Source organism: Lagenorhynchus albirostris, chromosome 8 (assembly GCF_949774975.1).
Source record: "Lagenorhynchus albirostris chromosome 8, mLagAlb1.1, whole genome shotgun sequence".
Taxonomy (NCBI): domain Eukaryota; kingdom Metazoa; phylum Chordata; class Mammalia; order Artiodactyla; family Delphinidae; genus Lagenorhynchus; species Lagenorhynchus albirostris.
Genome location: NC_083102.1, coordinates 91,349,720 through 91,368,754, shown reverse-complemented (window position 1 = coordinate 91,368,754; position 19,035 = coordinate 91,349,720). Strand labels below are relative to the sequence as shown.

The following is a 19,035-nucleotide window of genomic DNA, read 5'->3' as shown; positions in this document are numbered from 1 at the left end:
GACCCCTAGGAAGCCAGGCTTAAAAATAAAAGAATTAAAAACAACAACAACTGAAAAGACACAGCCACACACCGTAGGGGACATAATTTCACAGACTTAGCCCACACCAGCATGCATGGCGTCAAATTTAAATTTCAGTGCCTTACTCAGCCATAAAAAGGAACGAAATTGGCTCATTTGTAGAGACGTGGATGCATCTAGAGACTGTCATACAGAGTGAAGTAAGTCAGAAAGAGAAAAACAAACATCGTATATTAACGCATACATGTGGAACCTAGAAAAATGGTACAGATGAACCGGTTTGCAGGGCAGAAATTGAGACACAGATGTAGAGAACAAATGTATGGGCACCAAGGGGGGAAAGCGGCGGGGGGGTGAGCTGGTGGTGGGATGAATTGGGAGCTTGGGATTGACATGTATACAATGATGTGTATAAAACTGATGACTAATAAGGACCTGCTGCTGTACGAAAAAATAAATAAAATAAAATTAAAAAAAAAAAAGATGTTTCAAAAACTCCAGAAAACTTATCTAACGTACAAAAATGGCCCATAATTTATAAAGGTAAACTAGTATTGTATTTAAATGTTAAATTCCATTTTATTTTAATGAGTTATTTATTTACTTTTTTAGACCTCAGGCAGTTTATTTTACTAATTTTTTTTCAAATGTACTAATAAAACTACATTTTACAGTGTATATATATATATATATACACATGTTTAACACAAATAGACTCACAGTGTATATACTCTTCTGCAAGTTGCCTTTTTTTACTTAATATATAGTGGACATCTTTTCATATTAGTTTATAAACCTCAGCCTCCTTTTAACAGCCTCATAGGATTTATGATAAGGATGTACCATAAGTTATTTAAATGTTTTGCCTTTTTTAGGTGTTCCCAGGCTTGGGTTTCATTTTGCTCTGCTTTACTTTATAAACAATACTGCACTGAACATCCTTGCCCACAGATCCTTGTGCGGTGTGGCCACACCCATTTTAGAAGGCACACACACACAAAAAAATTTCAATGCCTTCATCTAGATTTGTTTAGCACAGATGATAGTATGCAATGAGCTAGTCTTTATTTTAAGTCAGTCTTTCAATGATTCAAGAGGTGACAAATTACCTTTTCTCCAGCATCACAACTGGTTCATTTAAATTGTTTGAGCACATAACAACCTCAACCCAATCATCCGAGAAAGGACTCTGCTCCCTCATTCTTTCCATTTAATACACAGGCAAACAGGATATGGCTAAACCAACAAGCAAATCTGTAAAACAAACCACCTTTATATCCTTTAAAAGTACATCCACTAAAATGTGCTAATTTTCCAAAGCTCTGTGATTCTAAAATTCAAGCCATTCCTTTACAAGGAAAAATGCTAACATTTAAATTTCTGGTGCCTCCAATTTCTTTCTTTCTCTCTTCATTCATTCCTTCAACAGTTCTAAGTTTACTATGTGCCAGGCACTATATTAGGTGCTAGAGAAAGACAAGAAAAGGCAAGGCAGGCCTCAGACACCCTCTTATTGATAGGGACCAATTAGCACTGTTTAAGGGCAAAAAGCTTATAACTTCTGCTGCTAGAAGACTATTTAATATTTGTCTGCTGACCTCATAAGAAAGCTTTATTTTAAAATAAAACCTTCTTTTCTAGGCACATTAATTCCAATAATAGTTTTCAATCTTAATTCTTTCCTGAATTGAACATTCAGACAATGAAAATATAATACAATAAAGTAAGTCACTTTGAACACTCCTCTGCCCACTACTAATCTGGGCTTTGTCTTATACAATGCAGCCACCCAGTGGAACGCTGACAGGGTTGTTTTTGTTTAGCTTCATAATTCAATGAAATGGTAATGCTTCCAACTGCCACTAGGTGGTGGTAAAAGTCAAAGAAGGAAGCCAACGGCTTGCTGGATGAAAAATGCCTGAGGTATTCCTCACATTTTTATCCTGTTGTTCTGAACTTCTAATTAAAAAAATACACTGGGGCTGAGAAATTTTATTAGTCTTAGAAAAAAAGTTATACAAAAGCATGAACTGTAATGCAAACTTTTTTTTTGAAAGAATGATTCCTGTGACATACAAAAATCTCAAGGAAATCATCCTTATAATGAGGTAATGAAAGTTTAATACTTATTCTAGTTTCTGCTGGCTGAGAAATAGCTTTTCTGCTAATTCATATCTTTATTTCATCTAACTCTATGATTTTGTATTTTATATTGCTTTTAAATCTAACACCAACAGTCCAGAATATCAAGTTACTTCGAGTTCCCCTAATATCCTATGTCCCATTGTTGTGCCTTTGATATTCACGTGGCTCTTTCTGCCTGGAGTCTGTTTTTACTCTAGTGTGTGTGTGTGTGTGTGTGTGTGTGTGTGTGTGTGTGTGTGTGTGTGTGTGTGTGTGTGTGTGTGTGTGTGTGTGTTAAAATATTTACTAAATGTAATGTGGGGAATAAATCAATGTAGTCTCTAACCCAAGTTTATATCCCAGTAATAGAAACAGGCCAAGTCACTGCCAAAGACAGTGCAGTCAACCCAGGATGACAGGGTTGTGGGAGAGATCTTACAGAACCGAGACAAAAGACCCTCTACCTAGGACTGCTGGGAGCCAGGGGGAGGGTGGGAGTGGGGAGAAGCCTTCTGCGCGTGTGAGTGGAAACTAGGACTGCAGAGGGTAATGTCAAGGATAGAACAAGCAAGATGGCTTGAGGGTTTTAGTGTATTTTCAGAAAACTAAGAACAGCACACAGGAGCATGAGAAGAGAGCTTGGATCACTGAGTAAGGGTGGACACAGAGGTGCTTTCTGTCAGCCTAAGGATCCAATGACTTTCTTAATCCTTTGCGTCGCCGAAGGCTTTCAAGCAAGGAAATAACGTGATCAATTTTGCATATTCATTAATACTGAGAGGCTGTATATTAGCTATGATCAGGGACTCTAGCCCTGGAGCTGGGGTTCAAATCCTCCACCTTCTTACTCTTTGTGTGATACTGGACAAACTACCTCACTTCTCTGTGTCTCAACTTGCTCATTTCTGAAACAGGGATAATGAGACTTTTACCTCACAGAGTGGTTATGAAGAACCTTTAGAACAATGCAACTGTTCTATTTAACATGGAATTCTAGTGGCTGGTTGGGAGAAGGCAACTGAGGAGGGGGCTGTTGCAGAAACTGAGATGAGAAATGCTGGGGACTTCCCTGGCGGTCTAGTGGTTAAGACTCCGCGCTTCCAATGGAGGGGGCGCGAGTTTCAGCCCTGGTCAGGGAGCTAAGATCCTACATGCCGCGCGGCACGGCCAAAAGAAAAGGAAATGAGAAATGCTGAACTGAGGCTACAGATACGATAAGTGTTCAATTTAAATGAAATCAAGGAGGCAGAAACAAAGAGGATCAAAACGGCGTGGTGAACGATGGGCCGGGAGCCACAGGTAAGGGGCAGAGTCCCCAGTGAGGCTCTGGTTTCTGACTTGGGCAACTGGGTAGGCAGTGCTGCTACTTTCAGACATGGGGGATTGTGGAGGAAGGTCAGTTAGGGCATGACAGATAACAGAGCATAGAGACCCTCCCCCCGGCCACACATCAGGTCTAAGGCCCTCTACCACGTTTATTTTCACATCTCTGCATCTCATCACGGGTCGCACATCAAGACCACGTCTTAGTTATATTCACAATCTAAATGCCCGGTATGTTAAATGTTTGCTAAGCATATTGAGAAGTAGAGGGGGTAGTGAGGGGGAGAGGGGGACCAAGTTCTGAATGATGGACAGAGACGCAAATGATAATCAAATTTTGTACCTGCTTCGGATTCAGGAGGAGAATAAAACTGACCATCAGAAAGACCACCAGGTATCAGTGCTGCCCTCTCCGAGGCATCCTGAACTATTAGGAGTCCTGGAAGAGAAGAAATTCAGATACTGGGAATGATGTCAGTGTTCTGGTCGCTTAGTCGCCAGGTTAATCACAATAAAATGGCGTTACTATAACATTTTTAAAAAAACTCTTAGCAGGAAGGGTACTCTGAAAATCTTTCAACCAAAAACAAAGTGTTATTAATAAACTATGAACCAGTACAATAAGGACAGGTTTCAACTAGTTAAAAAAAAAATGCTTCATGTTACTCATGGGATTCTTTGGCTCTGTATTTATAGCATCTTTCCCTTTGGAAATACCTACTTCCCTATAGAAATCAACAACATCAAAACCAAAGCACAAAGCCAAACAAAAAACCTGGTCATGCTTTACGTCTGTGTCTGGTTAGAGAAATGGCAGACGTAAAGCATCAAAGCACTAGCCCATGATGAGAGAGGCCGTCGACAATGAGTTCTTCCGGCTGAAGCTGAGTTAGCACCGGGATAAAGCTAGAGGAAGCATCGGGCCAAACAGCTGGTGCCAGGTATGCATGTAATACATGCTACAGTGAAAATAAATGCTGTGTTCAAGTTTTTCATTAATTATATGTTCTGCTTTATTAGTTACTTTGAATTTGGTTTAATCACATAGGCATGCAAGCCTCAGTCACATTAACAGTTGATAAGGCTTTCAAGAAAGTTCAGTTTGATGTTTATATACAACTTTTTATTTTTTATTTTTGGCTGTGCCATGCGGCAGGGGGATCTTAGTTCCCCAACCAGGGATCGAACCTGTGCCCCCTGCAGTGGACACGCAGAGTGCTAGCCACCGGACCACCAGGAAAGTCCTCTATTTACAACTTTTTAAAAAGTGGCTTCCGTTGGCTTTATTTGTCCCCTTTTCACAATACATTTTCATAAAGGAACAGAGGGCGCAGAATAGAAGACGGATCTTGGTCTGATTAATGTGTTTTAAAATCTACACTTGAAATTATAATTTTTTTCTTCTAGATTTCTTCTTTGTATATGAGCTTTTGAAAAATAAAACCACTTGCAAGGTTATCTTCCCTTCTGCTGTATCTTGAGGTTACAATCCTGCTTAACTTTCTATAAGACACAAGAATTTTTTTTTTCCTATTAGGCAGGGCAAATCCAGCCAGATGACTGACAGAGCATAAAAACAGCATGTCTTGAAACTGCCTGGGTCTCTGCATTGAACTTTGATTATATCACCTCTAAGAGGGCAGGTGGGATGTACAGGCTTTCACTAAGGCCATCATGCAGAGGAGAATTCCAGCCCCATAGTTGATCCTAAAGTTCAGTCAATCATTTGGATTCCCCAGTGAATATTGAGTGATGCTCAAAGCCACACAGGGAGATGATAACAGCTTTGACAGGACTCATGACTACATAACGTCAGCGCTCACTCTGCTCCTCAGAAGAGGACTGGAAAGCCTGAGACGGGTGAACATTTCCAGCTGGCTAACTCCCTCCTCGCCATCTCCATCAGCAACCCATCAAACCACCCCCCTGTAGGCACTCAGCTGTTATTCACACTGTGGCCCATTCAAAGGCACCACCTGTGGGATGGACGGCAATGGGAGGCTGTGGAAAATTGAGGACTTCTATGTAGAACTGCTATCTCGGCACAAAATGCTTCGTGTCCTCCGGCTATTATCGACAGGGAGAAAAGGTCAACCTGTCCGAGGAGAAGGAGGTGTTGGCTGTTGTTGCTGCTGGAATGTCTTTTCCACCAGTGTTCACACTTCCTTCCGGGGAAGCCTGGCCTAAGAGCTGGAGTGAGGAGCCACACCCTGTCCCTGTCTTTTCCTCCAACCCTTCCCTCGATGTCTCCTGCAGCCCTGCAGGGTGGAGACATGCGATCTGCCTAACTGCACCCAGAGCTCCATGCAAAGCCAGATCTCTGAACCCTCCTACACTGTTGGTGGGAATGTAAATTGTTCCAGCCGCTATGGAGAACAGTATGGAGTACACTTAAAAAACTAAAAATAAAGCTATCATATGATCCAGCAATTCCACTCCTGAGAAAACCGTAATTCGAAAAGATACACACACCCCAATGTTCACTGCAGCACTATTTACAATAACCAAGAGGTGGAATCAACCTAAATGTCCATGGACAGAGGAACGGATAAGGAAAATGTGGTACATATATACAAGGGAATACTACTCAGCCATAAAAAAGAATGAAATAATGCCATTTGCAGCAACATGGATGGACATAGAGATTATCATACTAAGTGAAGTAAGTCAGACAGAGAAAGACCAATATCATGATACCATTTATATGTGGAATCTAAAAATGATACAAATAAACTTATTTACAAAAGGGACACAGACTCACAGACTTAGAAAACGAACGTATAGTTACCAAAGGGGAAAGGTGGGGGGAGGGATAAATTAGGAGGTTGGAATTAAGATAAACACACTACTATATATAAAACAGATAATCAACAAGGACCTACTGTACAGCCCAGGGAACTCTACTCAGTACTCTGTAATAACCTATCTGGGAAAAGAATCTGGAAAAGAATAGATACATGTATATGTATAACTAAATCACTTTGCTGTACAGCTGAAACTAACACAACACTGTAAATCAACTCTATTCCAATATAAATAAAAATTAAAACAAACAAACAAAGACAGACCTCTGCAGCCCCTCCTCCCAGCCTGACCAATCTCAGGAGGGGAACTTGGAGAGAAACTTACGGTTTTCTTCTTCTGCCTCTTGAGGTAACACCTTGAAATCCAGGAACCACGTCTCGATCCAGGCAAGGATGAAGGAAATGATGGGCAGCACGTAGCCGAAAGCCCCTTGAGAGAAAAGCTGGAAGAACAGACGTGACCAGAAGAGAGAAACGCAATTACCATGAGCTCACCCTGGAGAACGCAGCTGTGTCAGTACAGATGGTCATGGCACAGAAAAAGCGGAAAGCCATACCTTTGAGAGGATCACTTTTGCTAGTAAAAAGGCACTGGTCACTGCTGTCGTCAACTGAAAGACACATAATCCAGAAGCGTTCAAATTCGATGTTTTACACTCCGAAGGCACCTTCCTCAAGCAAGAGTCCCATCTGAGCCAGGAGCAGGTAATGCCTGAAAGGGTCTGTCTCACCCAGCTCCCTCCCATGTCACTCTATCCCCTAAACCAGACAGGGGCAAAGTAGGCTTCCACGTGGCACACGAGCCCTGACCGGCAGCTTGAGGTTTCCCTTCACCCACATGCTGTGTGTTGGGAAACTCTGTTTTGTCCACTAGAGGGTACAACATGCAAAGATGCTATCGGCATAGGAGAAAGGACCAGTGAAATAGAGGCAAGGCTCCTCCAGGGCTAGGGAAGCCCAGAGACAATCCCACAGCACCTGGGGTTTGTCTCTCCATCCTTCAACTAATATTTGTAGCAATATGAAACCTGACCAAAGTGAGTGCCAACGGCAGCCATGACTGACAAAACGGAGGTTGGAGGTTGGGGAACATCAGGCATCATGCTTAGTGTTGACGAAGTTGCAGAGTTAGTTTTGTCGGCAAAACATACACACACACAGCAGACACACACACACACACACCAGCCAGACACACACATACACACACACACAACATGGGAGGGGAGGCATCTTACATTCTGATACTAATTAACTTTACAGGCTGACACTAAGTGCTCTTCAGGTACCAGCTGACTCCTTCCAGCTGCCTGGCCCCCTCTCTGTAAATGTTTTTTAAAACGAGAATCAAAAACAATAAAATGGGGCTTCCCTGGTGGCGCAGTGGTTGAGGGTCCGCCTGCCGATGCAGGGGACATGGGTTCATGCCCTGGTCCGGGAAGATCCCACATGCTGCGGAGCGGCTGGGCCCGTGAGCCATGGCCGCTGAGCCTGCGCGTCCGGAGCCTGTGCTCCGCAACGGGAGAGGCCACAACAGTGAGAGGCCCGCGTACCGCAAAAAAAAAAAAAAAAAAAAAAAAAACAACAACAATAAAATGGATGTGCTAAATCTGACCTGTCCCTTTGATCATTTCAAAGAAGAGGTTGAAGAAACTCTCTTAAAACTCTCATTGCACATCAACCACTTTCCTGAAACAAACACTGAGACAGATGGTCTGACAAATACCAGTGCACATCATGGAGACTGGAATAGAATGGCCCAAATTGGGGCTGCTGCAGACGGTGGGTAAGGGATAACCATCACAGCCGTTTGGTATCGGCAACAGCGTACACAGTAAAGGGAGTCAAGTCCGGCTGAAACTGTCAGCCCTCATCCATGAACCGTGAGCTTGGAACTCAACGGATGGTCTGACAGCAGCCCTGGGATTCCGTGGATTCTCAGAAGAGATGGCCCAGGCAGATGCGGCCCCTGGGGGACTCCCCCTTAGGACAGTGCACAACCCCATGCCCAGCTGGACAAGCCCATGCCGGTCCCACACAGACTGAGGTCTCACCTTCCAGAAGCAGGACGCCAGGTTGGTCCTGCCCATGTCTCTCCAGTCTGAGGACTTCAACACCCCCCATATACCTGCCTCGTTAGAGCTCTCAACAAGGTGACTGTTTAGAAGTCCATGGAAACAGGGAAAATAATTCAGGCAGAAATGCTTGTAATTCTTCTCTCAATCAATAAATATTTATTGAGGGTGAAGAGCTTGTGCCAAAGCTCTGGGCTGAAGGCCAGGAAACAGAGGTGAGTTAAAAACTGCCACTGTCTTCAAGAAGCCCGAAGGCAACCATAAAAAGGGAGCTTTCCCCTTTAAGACTGGAGCGAGGGGGATAACACAGCGAGGAAGGCAGTGATCAAAATAAGCTGAGAGCAAGTCGTGAAAAATCACCAAGCAGTTTCAACCCGAGAGGAAACTGTGCAAATCGCTTCGTGACAGAGGGACGGAACTCATCTCTCGTTTGCATAATGAGGTAGAGGGCGGGCTGATGCTTGGACCACAATCACGGGTCGGCCCCTAGATTCCTCACTTGTCTCAGTCTCCATAGCGACAAGGCTAGTTACTCATTAGGTTTGGAAAGAAGCCCCGGAGAATGAAACCTACTGAGGTGTGGAGTACGGGGACTCAGGAGAAGCAAGTGGAATTCAACCCAGATGGAATCCACGTCTGCCCCCAGCTCAGCCCTCTTGTGAGCAGGCCCCAGCCACCACAATCGGAGGGGAGGGACCACTCACCAGGCGTACTCACCGCTATGGCCCACCAATGGCGCAGTCTGCACACGGCATATGCAAGTATTAACACTTTAAATCGAAAAACTGCCAAAAGCTGTATTAAAAAGAAAAGACAAGATAAGTTTTAAGGAATATACACAAAGGTAAAGTCACTGGGTTTCAGGAAGAAGCCACCAAAGTGTCTTCATTATTCTGATTTAGCTGAAAACTGTCACAGATGGGTACTTGTCTACAGACCCGCGTTTGGGATCCTCTGCTCTAGAATTTATGGAACACTGCCCAAAGAGGGATTCAAATTAACTTCCCATTATCAACAAAAGAATATATAGTTAGATGTTTATTTTTCCTTTCTATTTGAGTCCATATATATATATTCTGATATCCTTTTAAGGTTGGAGAAAATGCTTTGAAAGTTTCCACTCCAGTACCTTTTCACTCCAAGTACAAATACTGACTTTTTGGAAGATACCAGATTCTTAGTGATGTCCACTGCAAAGCTCTGAGTTACTGGGGTGTTGGGAGAGTTCTGCTATCCCAGGACCTGCCCTCTGATTTTTCAGGGTGGTTCAGGGACTTTTGTGAAAACTTTCATGTGTATTATTATCCCATGTAATCCCCCAGCCCAGCAATCCCGTGAGTCAACTGTCATTAAGATGGATAGAAAAATTGTCCAAGGCCACACAACTCTTAGTGAGGAAGCCATGATTTGAACCCTGGTAGCTTGACTCCAAAGACCAGGCGCTTATCCACTATGCCTTACCTGTCTCAGTAATTCTACTAAGGAATAAACATGGAATAAAACTTTACTAATTTTACTTGGAAAACATACTTATTCTGAGTAGGGAGAAGTCAGATGGCTCTGGAGCAATGCCTCAGGGTAGTGGGTCTGCCCAAAGTTCCTCACTAATCACAACTGCTGAAAGGCTGGAGGCTGACAACTTCTTTGCTGCCACTGGCTGGGTGACCTTACCGAAGATCCTTTCACGTAAATGAACTTTGCAGTTGTTTTTGTTTTAATTTCCTGCTTTCATTAAAAAAGTGTTTTCTAATAATCTGCTAACCATTTAGTTTCTCTATGTATCCTACCCCTATCTCTGCATTCTGGACTTGGCAAAAGTATAAATCTTTATTCCTCTATCTCAGAGTCTCCCAGATCCCAAGGTTTCCTGGAGGCTGTGTCCATTTCCAGGGCCAGGCATGACAGTCTTTCCAAGCTGAGCCAATAGGTCCCACCTATTTGTCCAATATCATTAACTCCCTAAGCAGAGTTCAGACAATCCTTGGAGATCTGGCCAGTGGATTAACTTGGCTTCCCGGTAAGTCCTGGCTCAGACTATGTTAAGATAAATTCAACAGGGGAAATAAAAGGAAAAAGAGAAGTCCATTTTGTTATTCTATGTCAATAGTTTTACAGGAAAAAATTATCAAGAGATTTGGGATCTCACATGCTCTGCCACCAAGTTCAGTGACCTGGGGTAGGTCAAGACACTGAACCATGAGACTCAATTTCTTCATCTGGAAAAGGAGACTAAATTATATCAGTGGTTTTCCAAATATTCTGCAGCAGCCAAACACTTTTTCAAAACAATCTTATTGGAACCCTAACATACCGTACAGATAAAAATGGAATTACTCAGATGGCAAGGGGGTGATGACATGAACACTGATCTCTATTTACTGGGAACCCCATCTCTTTCCTCACACATACTTCTGCAGTGAGTGTGGGAAAAAGAAAATAAAACAAGACTTCTTAAAGTAGTATGAAAACCACTAGAAAATATAATCAGTAATACTCTTCATCCAAAACTAATGATGATAATAAACGTGATTGCAGGTGAGTCTCTGAGCTCCTAGGACATACCTATCATTGGGCTTAAGTGTTTTCCAGGTAGTATTTCATTTACTTTTCAGAACGATGATGATTTCCTTTCACATATGAGGAAACTGAAGTTTAGACCTAATATATTCAAAGATATACAATGAGTGATAGTGTTGTGAATCAAACCCAGGTTTTTCTGACTTCAAGGGTCTTATCCGTTGTGCACACAGCTTCTAAAGATAGTAAAGTAGTTAAAATGAATTTAGGGGGGATTCTTTATGAATTTTAATTGCCTGTATCGTGTCTAACACAATGTTAGAATCTGACTGACTTACACTATCACCTGTAAAGAGATACTGTGAGATGTATTAAACCCAACCAAAGTCACAGTGTGTCCTGGAAAGATACTGCCTCATCTACAGATAACTGCATCTATATAATTCTACAACTGACTAGTTTTGCCCAAGATTATCAATATATCACTTTTCTCAAAAACTCCTATTATGGAAAAATGAAACAGAATTATTTTTAAAAACATACACAGAAATCTCAAGACAGAAAAAGAATGGCATTTTCATGTGTTATTACGTAAACAGGTGCATTTTCCTTTCAGTGATTAGGGTCTGTCAGTGGCTTCTATCTCAGCCATTTTAGAGAATAAAGGAAAATCAGAATGGCTTCTTCTGCTATGCTCCCGTATTTCTCATTAATCTTTTTTTTCCTTGAGATGACCAGGCAATTTCTTAGAAAGAGAGACAGAGAGAGAGAGAGAGAGAGAGAGAGAGAGAATGCACTGAATGGTCCAAGAATAAGGAAAAAGGAAAGATAATGTTTAAAAGAGGAAAAAAGAATGGCATAGAATCTGAGGTCTACTGACAGGAAATTTGCCTTTTGGTTAGTTTCATCATGTCCAAAATGAAACCTACAACAGAGAATACTTACAAATATATCAAAATAAGAAGAGTAGTAGTCATACTGCACCACCTCTTTTTCTAACGTGTTCTCAATACCTCCATTCACCTGGGAAGGAGAGGAAGAAGTAAAAATGAGGGGAGTTATGTGTGAAAATAATACAAGAGAACATACAAGTAAATTTTTGCATACACTTTTCTGCCTTCTCCTAACCCAGAAATGTTAAAATATGGGAGAAAAGAACGCTCATAATTCGAATAGAAAAATGCTGAAGAGCATTTCCCACTTGAATTCTGAATTCATTTGTTCAACAAATATAAATATATAATGACAAACAATGCCGTTTTTTGTAGTTCATATTTGGTAAACTGAAATGTTAAATGTGAAAACTAATTTTTTTCTCTTGTAAGATAAAGTCTTCAATCACACAAACATATATTTTTATTATTTTTTTAACATCTTTATTGGAGTATAATTGCTTTACAATGTTGTGTTAGTTGCTGCTGTATAACAAAGTGAATCAGTTATACATATACATATGTTCCCATATCTCCTCCCTCTTGTGTCTCTCTCCCTCCCACCCTCCCTATCCCACCCTTCTAGGTGGTCACAAAGCACTGAGCTGATCTCCTTGTGCTATGTGGCTGCTTCCCACTAGCTATCTATTTTACATTTGGTAGAGTATATATGTCCACACCACTCTCTCACTTCGTCCCAGCTTACCCTTCCCCCTCCCCGTGTCCTCAAGTCCATTCTCTACGTCAGTATCTTCACTCCTGTCCTGCCCCTAGGTTCTTCAGAACCATTTTTTTTTAAATTCCATATATATGTGTTAGCATACGGTATTTGTTTTTCTCTTTCTGACTTACTTCATTCTGTATGACAGACTCTTGGTCCATCCACCTCATTACAAATAACTCAATTTCGTTTCTTTTATGGCTGAGTAATATTCCATTGTATATACAAAACATATTTTTAAAGAAGAAAATTAACATTTATCCAGGGCTCCCCTCACTCTCTGACCACTGCACTATGTTAAGTCTTGGAAGGTCAAGTGGTCCCCTGATCTCTTAGCACATATCCGTGATGACAGTTATCATGACACAGGACAGAAGTGTAAAAAATCTCCTGGTTGCTCCTAGCACTTTAAAATTCTGCACTCTTATCAACTTATATGTATATATATATTTTAACTTGAACAGATAACAAAATAAGGACCAGATTAGACCTATGTGAGAAAGTTATAGATGAAGAAAATTAAAGCTAATACGATAAATTTTCTGTCCTCTCCCAATTCTCCTATCAAGATGAATTTTAAATGATCAAGTTCAAAATTCTGCATATCGAACTATATAGAATACTAATCAAGGAAGGGAATGTATGCGTGGAAGCGAATGCAGCGTTCTAAGCAGACCCTCTATAAGGCGAGGGCCCGTGGATTAGCTGATAATAGGGAACATGATGTACAACAGTAAATTCAGGGTTCTGATCTGGAGCACAGACATCGTTGGTCCTGGCAAACCAGTGCAGCTGGTCTGAGAGGGACAAATTAGAGGGCAATTAACCCAAGACCTGAGTAAAAGAAAAAAGGGGAAAAAAATCAATAAGGAATACCTTTGCAAGGTTTGCTAATTGGTCAAATTAGAATAAAAGTTGCCATAAGGAAAGGATTCTCTTGGCTTAGATACCTTTTCAAGTACAGTTGACCCTTAAGCAACAGGGGTTTGGACTGCACGGGTCCACTTACACATGGATATTTTGCAATAGTAAATACTACAGTACTACATGGTCCATGGTTGGTTGAATCCGTGGTTGTGGAGGAACCTCAGATACGGAGGGCTGGCTACAGATTATACAAAGATTACTGTCCCCCTCCCCCACATGCTGGGGTCAAGTGTCAACTGTACTTGTTATGAAAATGGAGTATACCATAAACACTATTCTGTTCTTTAAATCCCTTAAGGAGGCTTAGACATCTGTGTAATTCGTGCAGGTTGCCTACAGACCTGCCTGACTATAGGTAGACCTTTACAAATGAATAGAATTGAAAACCTGGGAGCAAGGAGAATTAAAAGCCAACCAACCATCTAGTCTCACTGCTATGTCTCTTCAGACTGAGGAAACTTACCAATATTCAACATATTTTTTCAAAAGATTATTCCAAGTAGCCTATGGCAAAGAGGAGTTCTCTACCACATAGAAGTTACCCCTCCTGGCTGAGAGAACAGGAATTAAAGCTGCTGATAACAGTTCAATAACTAGCCAGTAGAAAAGGGTTCTCTTCGGTATCCATATATACTTTAAGAGACCCTGATTTCATGTTGCCTTTAAATATAGAAATCTAAAATCTACATTTCTAGCCCATCTTGTACTCTAAATTATTTCAAAATCTTCGTCATCTCTAGCACAAGATGTCCCAGATTCATCTTTAGTTTCACATGGAACCCCTTCCCAATCAGAGTTCTGCCAAAGCTGGTAACTGTTATTCTAGGCTCCATCCTTAGAAATCTTAGAGTCACCTTTGGATACTGGGGGTGATAAAATCAACCTATCAACAAATCGTCTGATATTTCTTCCTTTAGTATGTCTCTCAAGTTAGCTGCTCCTTTTCTACTCCTACCGCCTTCCACGGGGCTCCTTCAGCAGTTTCTGAGTTATGTTCTTACGGTCAGTCTGCCCGGAATTTATCCTAATCTGCAAACCACGGCCATTATCTTGATCCATTCACCAAATACCTGTTGAGCACCTAGTGAATGCCAAGTACTGTTCTAAACACAGGAAATACTCCAGTAAACAAAACAATATATCTGCCTTTACGGACCTTCCATGCTAGCAAGTGGAGATAGAGACACATAAGAAAATCAGTGCTACAAAGAGGACAGAAGCAGGACAGTGTGATGGAATAATAGTTGACTCCTTTGGGTTGGGTGGTCATGGAAGTCTTCTCTTCGTGACATTTAAACTGATACCAGCATGCTAAGTTGAAATCTACATCAAGATAAAGGAAATTAACCATTTCATATAGAAGGAACTAGTGTCAAAGTCTAAGACAGAAGAGAGCTTGTTCCATTCTGAGAACAGAAGTCTGGCTGATCTGGGTGGGCCAGGAACAGAGGGTGGGAAAGGAAGTCTGGGTTGGCTTCTGGGGGGCTTTGCAAGCCGAGTTGCAGCATTTGGACTCTATGCTAAGTGCTCCGGTTAAGTCCATGAAGGGTTTTAAACAGAAAGTAACATCTGATTTATGTTTTTACTTTTAAGAGTCACTGTGGATTCTATCAGGAGAATGGATTTGGGGAGGGCAAGTGTGGAAGCAGGCAAACTGGTCAGGCACAGACAGGGTGCAGCAGTTTGGATGAGTAATAATGTTGGCTTGGTCGAGGGTGGCAATGGTAGAAATGGAGAGAAGGGATCACATTGTGAGTATACTTTGCTGGTAGATTTGACAGGACTTACTTTTAGATTGGACAGGGGGCATGAGAAATACAAAACAAACAAGCAAATCAATCAAGGATGATTCTTCACCTTTGGCCTGAGCATCAGGGCATTTTTTTTACTGATAAAGAAGTGGGTGTATGTGTCGTCGGGGAGCAATGTCAAGTTAAGCGTCCAAATCGACATAGCAGGTAGCTCGTGATGTAATGTGGAATGCGAGTCAGTGACCTCTGGAAGATCTCAAAACCGTGTTTTTCAATCTGCTCTAGAACCTATCTCAGCTCACAACTAAGGTAAGTCCAACACTTCCGTGTAGCTCTTTAAGAATTTCAATTGTTTAGAACCAGGTTACCTAGGCAATTTCATTTCCTAGAGGCACTTTATTTCTAGCCAGGCTAATATTTTCTCTGCATCTGCCCTTGTCCCATCCAAAACACACACACACACACACACCTGCATAAGCACAACAGCCTTGCCTCAGTGCTTCTGTTCACCTCCATCTCGAAACCCTCTCCCTATTGGTCCCACCATCCAATCCTAGATCACCCTTCTATCCCCAATTCCACTCTTCAGATAATTCTAACCCACTGAACTCTCCCAGTGAGTTTTTGTTATCGTGGGTCATCCCAGTTTAGCTATAGAACATAATGACAGTGGGGTAATAAAATCAGAATCAGAATCAGTAGGATAATAAATACCTGAAACGTAAGTGTAACAATAGAGAGAGATTAATAAACAACTTGTTTTTTCTCTTTCTGGGTAGAATTTATTTAGCTAATAGTAAATGACATAATCTATAGTTACGTAGAGCTTCATAACTGCCCCGGGGCTGTGGAATATATCTTTTTATTTGCTCCTCACAAGAATTCACAAGGAAGGCAAGACAGGTATTAGCTCAGTTAACTGACTGAGAAACCAAGGCTCAGAGAACTTACATGGCTTGCCTGAGGCCACAGAGTTGGCCATGACAGCTCTGGGACACATTAGAAGCATTCTGACACTTTCTGCTACACCAGTTAGAAAATAAGAAGACAGGCAATGAGCACTGATAAAGGTCTTTCTTGAACCATAATCTCAACCAAAGTGTCAAAAAAAGAAAAAGACAAAGAAATCAGCTGGCCCAAGGTCTTCCAGCAGGAAAATGATCCAAGGTGCTCTTAGGCCGCTCCAGTTCGCCTAGGCCCTGCACACCAGGCTGGGTTGGCGCCAGTCAGCTCCCTGGAGCCAGGAGGAAAAGTGGCTAAGTTGGAAGTCATATATGAAGGCAAAATATTTTGGTTACTGTTATGATTGCATAGAACAGCTGGGTCCCCATAGTCTTTTGAAGGCCTAAGCTCCCTTTATGCTATTTCTTTCCTCTTTTAAAGATCAACAGTAGGAGGCAATATAAGATCATCTGTTACACCTCCTCAACTAAACTTTAAACTCATGTAGCTCTTTGTGGAGCTCACAACACCAGAATCAGAAGCCTATGTCTCGGCACTCGGTAAACGTATAGTCATGTGAAAGTAACAGTGGATCCGAGTGATCAGAGATTTACAGAGACAGACAACAAAAGAAAAAGGGATGGTACAGTGTGTAATGAAAACCCCGGGTCAGGGCTGACAACTCAAAACAAATAGAACTAGAAAGTTAAATGTTTTCTTTTTTTTTTAAACAGCCTTGCTAAGGAAGTCATGATATACTGTCTCAGAGATCATATACTCTTTTTACAAACGGGGAAACTGGTAGTCAGTGGAAAAGTGAGGATAGAAACAAATTTCTTAATTGCTAGGTCTGGTGATTTTTCATTTATAAAATGTTGCATATGGATGGCAACAGATTGCTTATGATGAACGAAACAGGGTGCATCCCACTTACTTCACTTCCATTTCAATTTCCTTGAAGCAGTAAGAAAGGAGGGAAGTGAGTAGTGTAATCCCGTAACCCACGACGGCCCCATCCCATAGCTTCCCTAACTTAAGTGCACACTCAGTGGTCATATTAGTGGCAAACCAATGAATGCCTCGATTTTGTGCTGTCACTGCAATAATTTTAAGTGTGCTTCCTTAAGACTGCTGCTAAGCTTTCCTGTTAAAAGATGCATTTCTTTTTCATCTCTCATGCTACAGCTGCTGGTTTTGAAAACATATTACTCCTTTAAAATATATCAATTTAAATATATTCTTTAATGTGTACACATGGAACACATAGTTAAAAGAGACATTTTAAATTACTGTTGTCATATCACTGGCTTTTTTGGTTTGAAACAAAACTAAGGCATACCCACAATGCTAGATTAACAGAAGGAAAAATCTATAAACAGAAACTTAACAGTAGATTTGTGCTGCATATGACCTTGATTCTGGGAAAAATCTATCTTCTTTTGATTAAATTTTTAAAATTTTCTAATATAAGTATATATCTGCTTTCATGAAGTTTTATTACTCTATTAGAATTTATGATGAAATTAAATGAATCCAATGATGCTAATTATTAAGAGTCTAGAATCTAGAACTAAAATTGCTGCTATGAATCAGAATATTAATCAGAGTTTAGATTAAGACATTAACTCTTTCTATCATGAGGCAAGGTTAAAAATCATTTTCCAACAGGAATCTCAGCATCCTTTCATATTTTCTCTATTTTAATAAATTTCTTAAAAGCACCTAGCACCATGCCTAGCAAAGAGTAACCTCTTAATAATAAACACTAGCTAATAACTATTGCTTCCCAGGCCTTAGCATATGTTTCTTGGAAATAAATGAACTGCTGAAAGTGAAGGAAACAGACAATTTTTGCTTGGGAGGAAGCATTCTGGAAGAGTTCACCTATTTGTTGGTAAGGAATGTAAACAGTCAAAGCCGAGGCTTTGGAGAAAACAGATATATTGGGTTAAATAAAATGTATTATTAAAATGAACTTTACCTGCTTATTTTTATTGTTGTTAAATGTAGCAGCTAGAGAACTTACATGAGGCTTGCATTCTATTTCTATTGGATAGTACTGGTCTAGACAATTATTTGGCAATATAACCACATAAATTTGACAAAACTTCAAATGCCTCTAGGATTTTTTTGTGTGTGTGGTACGTGGGCCTCTCACTGTTGTGGCCTCTCCTGTTGCGGAGCACAGCCTCTGGACGCGCAGGCTCAGTGGCCATGGCTCACGGGCCCAGCCGCTCCGCGGCATGTGGGATCCTCCCGGACCGGGGCATGAACCTGTGTCCCCTGCATCAGCAGGTGGACTCTCAACCACTGCGCCACCAGGGAAGCCCTAGGATTTTTTTTTGATAAAATATGAACAAATAATCTTTTGCAAAAAAATAAAAAATAAGGGCATGCAAAATCTTAAATATGGGAACTAGAAAGTAAATGCAACATTTGAAACATATTCCGGGAGCATGTTACATTTTTTAAAGCAGTGATTAGCAGTTTTTTTCTGAAAAGGGCCAGGAAATAAAAAACTTTGCCTTGGTGGGCCAGATGGACTCTGTCAAAACTACTCAACTCAACCACTCAGCACAAAAGCCAGCCACAGACAATATGTAAACAGATGGGCAGGGCTGTGTTCCAATAAAACTTTATTTATAAAACCAGGCCACCTGAATTTAGCTCTCAGACTGCAGTTTGCCAACTCCTGTTATAGAGCAAAACCCCAAGAATTCAACTTTCATAATTGCAGACACAGTGAATTTTAAACTAACCAGGTTCTTCTTAAATATTGATAATAACCATAAAAAAACAAGAAAGGTCCAAATCAGCTGGAGAAGACCAATGGTGCCTCATTTGAAAAAAAGTTGAAATTCACGAAAAGGAGACAGAAATGATGAGAAAAATAAGAAAACT

General features: G+C 41.1%; 1 protein-coding gene across 5 annotated transcripts in view; it reads right to left on the bottom strand.

Annotated features, from left to right (window-relative positions):
- Positions 1–19,035, bottom strand: part of STARD3NL (STARD3 N-terminal like) — a 50,158-nt gene that overhangs the window by 4,472 nt on the left and 26,651 nt on the right. For 3 of the 5 annotated variants that reach the window (XM_060157342.1, XM_060157344.1, XM_060157343.1), the window contains exons 3-7: positions 11,807–11,884; positions 9,062–9,139; positions 6,830–6,883; positions 6,598–6,715; positions 3,812–3,907 (exon numbers count right to left, since the gene is read on the bottom strand). In XM_060157342.1, coding sequence (XP_060013325.1) covers positions 3,812–3,907; positions 6,598–6,715; positions 6,830–6,883; positions 9,062–9,139; positions 11,807–11,884 — 424 coding nt within the window. Of the gene's footprint in view, positions 1–3,811; positions 3,908–6,597; positions 6,716–6,829; positions 6,884–9,048; positions 9,140–11,806; positions 11,885–19,035 lie in introns of all 5 variants that reach the window. The other 2 variants (XR_009542059.1, XR_009542060.1) reach the window with 1 other exon arrangement.